The 9,505-nt window shown below is 37.3% G+C and overlaps 1 protein-coding gene across 4 annotated transcripts; it reads left to right on the top strand.

The window, feature by feature from the left end:
- Window positions 1-214: 214 nt before the first annotated feature.
- Window positions 215-8,558, top strand: LOC110864608. 4 transcript variants are annotated; one of them, XR_004860020.1, is made up of 9 exons: window positions 215-647; window positions 1,827-2,333; window positions 3,234-3,798; window positions 3,901-4,001; window positions 4,100-4,189; window positions 4,273-4,400; window positions 4,509-4,662; window positions 6,284-6,414; window positions 7,269-8,558. XR_004860020.1 is itself a non-coding variant. In XM_022113723.2 (7 exons), exons 2-7 carry the CDS (start codon window positions 1,890-1,892, stop codon window positions 4,651-4,653), a joined length of 1,473 nt encoding a protein of 490 aa, XP_021969415.1. In that variant the 5' UTR covers window positions 215-647; window positions 1,827-1,889; the 3' UTR covers window positions 4,654-4,915. The 4 variants fall into 4 exon arrangements, 2 of the variants coding, with proteins under 2 accessions (XP_021969415.1, XP_035830271.1); XR_004860019.1 differs by having other exon boundaries at window positions 7,274-8,558; XM_022113723.2 differs by lacking the exons at window positions 6,284-6,414; window positions 7,269-8,558 and having other exon boundaries at window positions 4,509-4,915.
- Window positions 8,559-9,505: the final 947 nt, after the last annotated feature.

Here is a 9,505-nt window from a genome sequence, read left to right on the forward strand (position 1 = left end):
ATCGAAAAAACGTCAAAAATTTTCCGACCAAACGGTAGCGGAGGCTACCCCTTATTTAACTATATATCCGCCCCTGACAAAAAATCCTTTTGCAAAAGTTGAAAATAAGCTAACCCAAACTAAACTAATGTATAGGCATATGCTTTCAGAAAAAAAAGGACCGTTAATCTAGAGAGATATATAGGGGACAACTGAAGTGGGAAAGAATCAAAGAAGGAACGGAGGAGATGAATCGGGTGGGTTTCGGTAGACAAACGGATCCTGGATCCGGGTCAAACCGAGTAAACAAAATCAATCACACAGGAGGAGGGTCTCTCGTTTGTACGTGTGATAAGAAATCAAAAAAATGGAGAAGATTACTACTACTACTACTACTACGAGCGGTCTTCACCCCTTCTCTTTCCCATTATACCCACCTTCACCCCCACCCCCAATTACTCAAACCCTAATTTCACCTTACTCTCTTTTTCCCCTTTTATATTATTCAATCCACCATCCATTATTCCATCCCTTTGTTTCATTCGATCACCACTTTCTCTGTGCGTCTTCTTTCTAACGTACGCTTCCCCTTTAGTATCCCACAAGGGTATCGACCTATTCGCTCTGTCGGTGATTCTTGGTGTCTAAATTTTGAATCTTTTTACTGGGTAATTCTTTAGTTTCAGCTTTGATTTGGGTTGTTGGTTGTTGTTTGTTGGTTTGATTGGATTCATGTGTATGCCCTAAGTTGGGTTTGTGTTAGTTTTGGGGATTTTGTTGTGTTTGTAATGTGTATGATGTTTATGGCTCTGGGATTTGTGAATTGTGAATTGTGAATTGTTCTGATCTATTATTCTATTGTTTTTGATTGGGTTTGGTTTGGTTTGGTTTGGTTTGGTTTTTGAGGGGGTTGTTTGTTTGATTTTGATATGTTTTTTTTTTTGTTATGTATGTGTTTCAAATTTTGTGGATGAACCAGTATTCATTGGCTTATGATGACTGATCGGGTTTGGTTGCGTTTTAAAATCGATCGTGTTTCCATCTTTAAAGGGACGGGACGGTTTACACAATTAGATTTAGATACTATTACATTTGTAATCAAGTTTTCGTTCCAAAAGGACTCGAATTGACATGGAAAGAAAGTCTACACAGTAGACATGTAGCTGCATCGTTTTGTTTTTCATCGTCTTGTAGGTTCTTGTATGGTGGGTCATATTTAATAAACGTGACTAGCTTGTTTTAGACTGGAAGGTATGGAGGAGGCAAGTCCTCCAAGGATGGGCCGCCACGTCACCGCCACGTAGGAGTGGCTTGGAGGGGATGGACCTAGGGGGATGGAGGATGAACCCCTTTGTGTATATATATGTATGTATGTATAGGTATATGTGAGAGAAGAAAGGAGAAGGAGGCCCGGCAACTTCGGCTGTGGGCTGCTGGTGAGGCCGGGACGGAAGGGAGGGGGGCGGTGTGGGGGACCGGCGCCGGGGCTCGCCGGGCCTAAGCCGGCCCCCATACCGTCCAGTCTTATGATTTTGATTGCTGCAGTAATAACTTTATTATATGGACTGCTAAGCTGCTAAATTTTTGTTACTGAAGAATGTTTGCCTTTTTTATGGTGTATCGGCATTTCGTGACCTTAACAGTTATGTTTTTAAAATTCGATTCGGTTACTCAATCCTTAATGATCTGTATGTCGTGACTGTGCCTGATATTTTTGTTACTAAAGAACATATGTACACTGGACTACTATCTGTATCGAAATTTCATTCTGATTAAGAAATTAGTAGTTCATGAGTCATCAAGGATCGTTTAGATTATGATGCTTACCGTTCAGTATATTTCTGCAGGACTGTTTGTTTACGTTGCGATTTTCTGCCACTATCTAATTATTGGCTAAAAAGCGAGCCAACATGGATGAGTTTGGAGGTCCTCGACTCGAAGGCACTGGTAACACCTTTAAACGAAAGAGGACCCAAACCAGCAGAAGACCGAAACCCGAAGTTCCGGCATTACCCGAAAACCATGATCAATCATCCTTATCATCAACACCACCGTCAGATGAAGCCGGAAAGATATCAAGTGATGAGAATGCCGTTGATGCTAATCCTAAGAGAAAAGTATACAATCTTAATCAATGTGTTACAAGATCAGAAAGTGATTACTCAAGTAAGAGATATAATAATGAATCGCATAGCAATGGTGGCTCGATAGATGCAAATGAAAATAAATTAAAAAAAGTCAAACTGAAGTTAGGTGGTGTGACTAGGACTATTCAACCCAAGTTTAATTCCGCAACTTCGAAGAATTCAGGATCTTTGGATGTGACTCGTGCTCGGCCAAAGTTGATTCTTCAGGTATAGTATGTTTTAATTGCTCTTTTGTCACTCTTGTTGCTTTATAATCTTGGCATATATATGGTTTTCGTGAGCTTGGATATGCTTACAACTCATGGTTTGTAAGTTTTTTCTTACATTTGGTTATTGATCTTATTTTGTGGTGTACCCAATTTTAGGGGTGTACACAACGACACGGTCTGGTTCAGCCGGTTTCGACGGAATTTTTGGGCCAAACCTTAATTATGGTTTAGAAAAATGGCAAGCCGAGGCCAGTTGTTTTAGTTGGTTGGGCGGTGGGATTGGTCAAACCAGTAAAAAACGATCCAGTTTGGGCTGTTTTTAGTTAATTATATAAAGACAGGGGCTGCAAACAACGAAACGAATGTTCAGCGAACAGTTAATGAACCATGCGGCGGGAAGTTCGTTTGTGTTCGTTCGTTTAATAAATGAACAAACACGAATTTGTTCGTTTAGTTAAATGAACGAACATGAACAGAGGCCGCGTTTGTTCGTGAACGTGTTCATTTATGTTCGTTCTTTTGTGTTCGTTACTTAAAATTAGCGAACGAACACGAACAGAAAATCTCGTCCGGTAAGTGTTCATGAACACGTTTATATCCTTAACGAATGAACTCATACAAGGATTTGTTTGTGTTTGTTCGGTTTGTTTGCAGCCCTATATAAAGATCATTATTTGAGTTAGGTTTTCAAGTTAATTAGATGGTTCTTGAATATTAGACACACATAACAGCGTATTCAACATTTGAAATAAAAACTATACAAAGAAGAGTCAACTTGGCTGTTTCGGTTTACAAGGTCCGTTCCAAGGCAAATCGCCAGCTGTACCATTAAATACGAATTTTCAAAGTTCTTTACTTTTAATTACTTTTTGGAGTTAATTCGTCTTAACAATTTCAGGACAATTCTGATGAAGACGATTCTCCGTCTTTAGATAAAAAGATCGGGTTACAAGGGATTCCTTGGAAGGATTTCTCTAGGGTCGGTTTTACCCTCGGGAGAGAAAACGCTTCAACGGGTACCGAAAAAACCGACAGCACGAGAAAGAGCAAAAGGGTACCGAAAAAACGTGTTTTAGATGGTGATTTTGTTGACGAAGATGACGATGAGATACGGTATCTTGAAAAACTGAGAAGCGTTAGAAGTAGAGATTACGATGATGATTCGAGTAAGAAACACAGGAGTCTTTCTAGAGTTATTAAAGACGACCCGAGCCCATTAACGTCAGGGAGAGATAGTGGTTCTGTTGACACAGATTACGAGGAGGAAGATCTGGTATCTGATAATGAGAACGAAGGGAACAAGGGAAAGAAACCTCGAAGCGATTCTCCCGATTCTCAAAATGTAGCTAAAAGGGAAACAACTCTCACGTCACGTCAACGTGCGATACGTTCTGGTAGGGATTCTGCTTCTGCCGCTACTCAAATCGAGTTTCCAAACGGATTGCCACCTGCCGCACCTCGAAGTAAGTTTCTACAAACCATGTGAACCAAAGGTCCAAAACACAATTACACTAGCCGTATGGATTCATAATTTGCTTGTGGTTTTTTGCTTTTAATATATACAGAGCAAAAGGAGAAACTTACTGATGTGGAGCAGCAACTTAAGAAAGCCGAGGCTGCCGAAAGACGCAGGATTCAGAATGAGAAAGCAGCTCGTGAATCAGAGGTTTGACTTACCTTGACGGCTTGACCAAATTTTTACGGTCTCCCCTCTTTTTTTTTTTTTTTTTAACCTTTTTTACACCGTGTGCAAAAACTGTTTAGGCTGAAGCAATCAGGAAGATACTTGGTCAAGATTCAAGTAGGAAGAAACGAGAAGACAAATTAAAGAAGCGCCAGGAAGAGTTGGCGCAGGTACGGGTCATGTTGACTTTGTTGGTTGATAGTCAACCATGTGAATTTGGACCAATGTTATGTATTTTTTTTCGTATCTTTAGGAAAAGGCTGCCAATGCAAAAATACTAGCACCCAACACTATTCGAACAGTTATTGGACCAACGGGAACTACTGTTGCATTTGCGGAAGATATCGGTCTGCCTCATATTTTTAACCCAAAGTCTAGCTGGTAAGTCTATAAAGTAATAAAACATTTTATCTAAGTTTAGAAAAATCAAAATCAACAGTTTACCTGTTTTGTGACTATAAATCATATGTTTTTTTTTTTTTTCTGCAGTTATCCCCCAAGAAGAGAAAGATGTGTTGGACCATCTTGTACGAATGCGTACAAGTATCGAGATTCGAAATTAAAGTTACCTCTTTGTAGCCTGCAATGCTATAAAGCGGTTCATGAAAAGATGCAGGCCGAAACCATCTGCTAGTGCTTGAAGGTACAAGTGTTGGTAGATAGGAGAATCACATTATTATTGTTGAAAATTGACATCGGTTTTTTTTTTTGCCTTTATGATGAGGATTATGAATTACATAAGTTTTGATTGAACTATCACGAACAAGCATCCTTTGCAAGTGCTAGGTGTTTTAGTTGATACACCGTTTTGGTTTACTTTGTTATTTCTGTTGTAAATTCTTAACGTCGTCATATCAACGAGTCTAGTAAAATAAAAATGCTAAGGTTATAAGAGATGGTGCACAAGATCTGATAGCATGTAACAAGTATATATTTATAAAATAAAGAGAATTCTTATATGTTGAGCAACTATATTAATATTATTAGACCATGTGTAGTGGTTTAGCTCAATAATGCCCCCACCATTGGGCGTTTTGCGACACGTGGAAGTCCAGTCAGTATGGGGTATTATTGGGGGTTATTGCAAAAGTGGCGTAGTGAGAATAATGTCCAAAAACGCCCCTTCCATTAATTACACAATATTTTTTTTTAAATTAAATAATGCAAAAGTTTCCCCATTGGTCAGTCAACCCTTCTACTATCCCTTTTAGGCGTTTTTTTAAACATGCCAATCCAATTTTTTTTTCAAAAATAATGCCCAAAAACGCCCTATGTAATGTCCCACTACGGGTGGTCTTATCATCGTACCTAGAAGCTGGACACTATTTTTTTGTGAACGACGTGTGGTGGAGCCAGGAATTTAATTCATTGGTGTCAACTTTTTTGTTTATATGCAGATACTTTTACTGGGTCAGTCTGGTCTCCGAAATGCTTTTTGTCAAATCAGGTCTTGTCATCAAATTAACTCGCTTCAAATGATTTGATCTGTCTTTGGTTTTGAATGTGATTTCAATGTTGTTAAGGTAATTTTGATGGTGTAATCAGTTATGTTAGCATGAGTTTAAAGGTGATTTCAATATAAATATTTTCATATCAACTAAATTAAACAACTATTACTCAACAAATAGTGATTGTAAATAATACTTTCTGAAACAACTAGAAAAACAAATGAGGTTGGTGTATCCGTTTCCTGAAACATGTAGAAAAACAAAACTAGATTGTAAATAAAAAGAACCTCAACCAAACAAAATAATGAGAATATTAACATCGTCATATGATGTTTTGCTTCTGATGTTGTCTAAGGTTCTAACATTATGCAAAGATTCTAATTCAAATTCTAAAACTAAAGATTCAATAAAAAAGAAAATCCCCCACTTAGACCAGGCGGTATGGGGGCAGGCGGTATGGGGGCCGGCTGAGGCCCGGCGCCGGTCCCCCAAACCGCCCCCTTGGATCGGCTGGTCCCAAACGGCTCCCACCAGCCGGACTCACCGTGTCTCCCTTCTCTCACATTGATTCTGTGATTTAGGGTTTGAGAGGGTTCCCCCTCTTTTTCTTCTCCTCTGCTCGCACACACACCTACGCCCAGAATGGGCTTTTGTGTTTTTGATTTTTGTTTTATAATTTTACCTTCCTCTTTGCCCATTTTCAACCCCTCATGTTTGTCCTTTGTTCAAACTTATCCCAACTTCATATCCTTAATTGTTTTAAACAAAGCATTTAACTAGGTTTATTAACCTAGTTATTACATTTCTTTCTTGTAGGTGTAGTAACATTCTAGCAACTAAATAGTTCGAGTTTTTGGGGTGTTACAAGTTGGTATCAGAGCGGAATTCAAGATTTAATCTTGTGCATGGACCCAAATACATGATCATCTAGCCCTAACAAACACATGGTAAGTTGTAATCTTGGATTTGATGATGTTTGTATGAATTGGGGTATGATCAAATTATGAAATTGTATGAAATTGTGCATGTAGAGGTGTTAGAATCATCATTTAGATCATGTGTTATGAATAGGTTCAATTAATTTGATGATTTAAAGGGAAACCCACAATAATGAATGGAAGCGGCGACATGGGAGTTCTACCCATGTCCAAGTCTTGTTTGATGTACTTGTTCCTAACTTGAAATAGGTTATGTGATGTTAGTCTAGGGTTAATTCTATGAATGAAATGTGATTTTGAGCACTCTTTTAATGATTGGAATTTAGAAGGAGATGACTATGCCTAAACTAGTTGTAAACTATGCATAGTAGGTTGTATGCACACCAAGTGTTCGATGAAATGCTTAACTAGTAGTAATAGATGATATTGTGTCCGTGAAGAGCGTAAATTCCTAGCATAATAAGTTGGTTGTGTTAATGTTAGTAAATATGCAAAAAGGAAGGTGTCTTGAGTGAATTTCATGTTTCAATTATAGTAGTCATGTAATCGGTAAAAGATGGCGTTTTAGAGGTCCATGAACCTTGTTGTTATAAATGATACATATTATGTGATTCATTAGTTGGTAAACATGAAAGGAATGTGTTGTGAGTGATGACATGTAGAATTTTAATCGAAAGCATTAATGCTAGGACCATGTTGTAACGATTAGTCTAAATGTGAAGAGGTTAGGTGGATAGGATCACAAGTACGTGTGTTGGTATTGAATGCTCGGAAGTCAACATGACATGAAAGCCGATTGTTGATGTGATTAATTACCATTGGCTTGTGGATTAACATTCATGTGTATGTAAATGTTAATGAAGGATAGGCCCTCGGAAGTGTGGACTTATACCTTCGGAGTTAGCAAGACTAGGGAAGCGGTATATCAAGCAAGAAGCATGGAGTCTATGAGGTAAGCGACCTTCAACTCGCTTCTTAGTATACATAAGGATTTCTTGTTTGTAATTGAAGGGAAGCTATGTACGATATGAAATAATTGAAAGCATTAAGATAAGTATTGATATAAATAATTGAAGGTAGCTTGTGGGACCAAACGGGTCGAATAAATAAAGATAAGTAAGCTAACGGTAATAATACGGGTAATGAACAGGGTCCCGGGAAAGGAACTTTAGTCTAACACATAAGGAATCGTTTTACGGATGTTTAGGAACAGGTTTCGTGTGAAACGGATGCAAAACGAATAAGTTATGCGAGTTCTAGCATCAATTTGGGGAGCCAAACTGGGCACCACCGTAGCTTACGGTGCCCACCGTAAGTTACGGTGGGTGCTGAACCTGTTTTCTGCCGTAAGGCAGTACATGACTGCCGTAAGCCATTTAATGACCACCGTAAGCTACGGTGACCACCGTAGCTTACGGTGGAGGTCAGATGCAAATATTAAGTTTGTGGATTTCCTTGTTTTTCCTTCGAATTCGGACCCCGTGGAATCATTCCAAGCCTTGTTAAGTTTTTATAATGTCCTTTAACCCTACCAAATGGCTTGGTAAGTTACGGATGAGTATGAAATTCATTTTTTAAGAATCGAAACATATCCGATAGATATTATAAAGTGATTGTGATGTGCAAATGAGATCGGGGTACGTAAGCGAGTTGGCGGGATAATGAATTAAGTACGTGGGCATGTAGGTATGCATGTATTAAGTAGGATTTTTTATCTTTTAAGGATTTGTGTTAGATAAGACGTATGCGTGTTAAATTAACCGAAGGTTTTCCGAAAGAGTGAGACTTGGATAAAGGTATGTATGTTCTAATATATATACGAGTATTGATGATATTAACTGAGTTATCTATGAGACTGAAATGAAAGTGCAGGAAGGTAAGCGTGGGGCTCTCAGCGATTGGAGGTCCGGTGTAAAGAACGAATTTGGAAGAACATCTTGATGGAGTAGAACTCACAGATAGAATGCTACGATTGTTATTATATTTTCATTAATTTTGTATGATGTCATCATTTACTAATGTGTTAGTGATGTATGGTGATCGCAGGCTATTCGGATCATTATATTCTTCATGAGGAACAAGAGCATGAGGATCGAGTTGAAGATCATGGATTGTACGGAAAAGTTGTCACGTGGGTTGTATTCATATGTTATAAATGTTATTTTAATTAAGGATGAACGATGCACATAGTATAGAAGTCGTATAAATCGGTTTTCAAGTATGTTAGATCAGTTATAAAATAAAAAAATTTTATGACTCGTTTTCCGCTGCGTCATTTTAAGGTTAAACGTTTTTAGGGTGTTACAAGTTACCTATATATATATATATATATATATATATATATATATATATATAGGGTAATGCTAGACAGAAAACCCTCAAATTCTTAGAAAACTCTGGAAACCCAAATCTCCCCCCAATTTTACCCAACCTCCCGACATTTTTTTTTTTGAAAAAAATTACACATGTAATATACATGTTTTAGAGTGTTTTGGGCCAAAAAAAACAAAAAAGCGCCGAAGGGATTTTTTTTAAAAAAAATAAACAAAATTCTGTGCCTAACATGTGTTAGACAAAAATGCTGAAAGTTGCTGAATTTTTTTTTTTTTTTTTTTTAAATTATCCCTTCGGCGCTTTTTTGATTTTTTTGGCCCAAAACTCTTAAAAAACATGTATATTACATGTGTTATTTTTTTCAAAAAAAAATGTCAGGAGGTTGGGTTTTCTAGGGTTTTTTATATAGATAGGGTTTTCTATCTAGCCCTACCCTATATATATCTATCTACTATAATAAAATAAACCAAGTTTTGGACACTTGTCATTTATTGAAGCCATCTATTTTTATAGATAATTAATATCAATGAAAAGATAATTATACAATTAAATTTAATATAAATTTAAACAATTCATATAGAAGATAATATATATATATAATATTTTAAAATAGAGTAAATTACAAAACTCAACCTTTATGTATGTCACTTATTGCAAACTGTGTCCTTTGTCTTCAATAATTACAGAAAACATACTCGATGTTTGCAAACCCTTGCAAGTTATGTCCTTTAGTACTAACTCAGTTAATTTAAATGATTTATTTATT

The sequence above is a fragment of the Helianthus annuus genome, chromosome 6, assembly GCF_002127325.2.
Source record: "Helianthus annuus cultivar XRQ/B chromosome 6, HanXRQr2.0-SUNRISE, whole genome shotgun sequence".
NCBI lineage: Eukaryota > Viridiplantae > Streptophyta > Magnoliopsida > Asterales > Asteraceae > Helianthus > Helianthus annuus.

Excerpts from the sequence above, each read along its gene's own strand:
- LOC110864608 (XM_022113723.2), top strand. The coding sequence starts at position 1,890 with ATGGATGAGTTTGGAGGTCCTCGACTCGAAGGCACTGGTAACACCTTT. Across the intron at positions 4,002-4,099 it reads AAGCAGCTCGTGAATCAGAG|GCTGAAGCAATCAGGAAGAT; the intron begins GTTTGACTTACC and ends AAAACTGTTTAG. Across the intron at positions 4,190-4,272 it reads GCCAGGAAGAGTTGGCGCAG|GAAAAGGCTGCCAATGCAAA; the intron begins GTACGGGTCATG and ends TCGTATCTTTAG.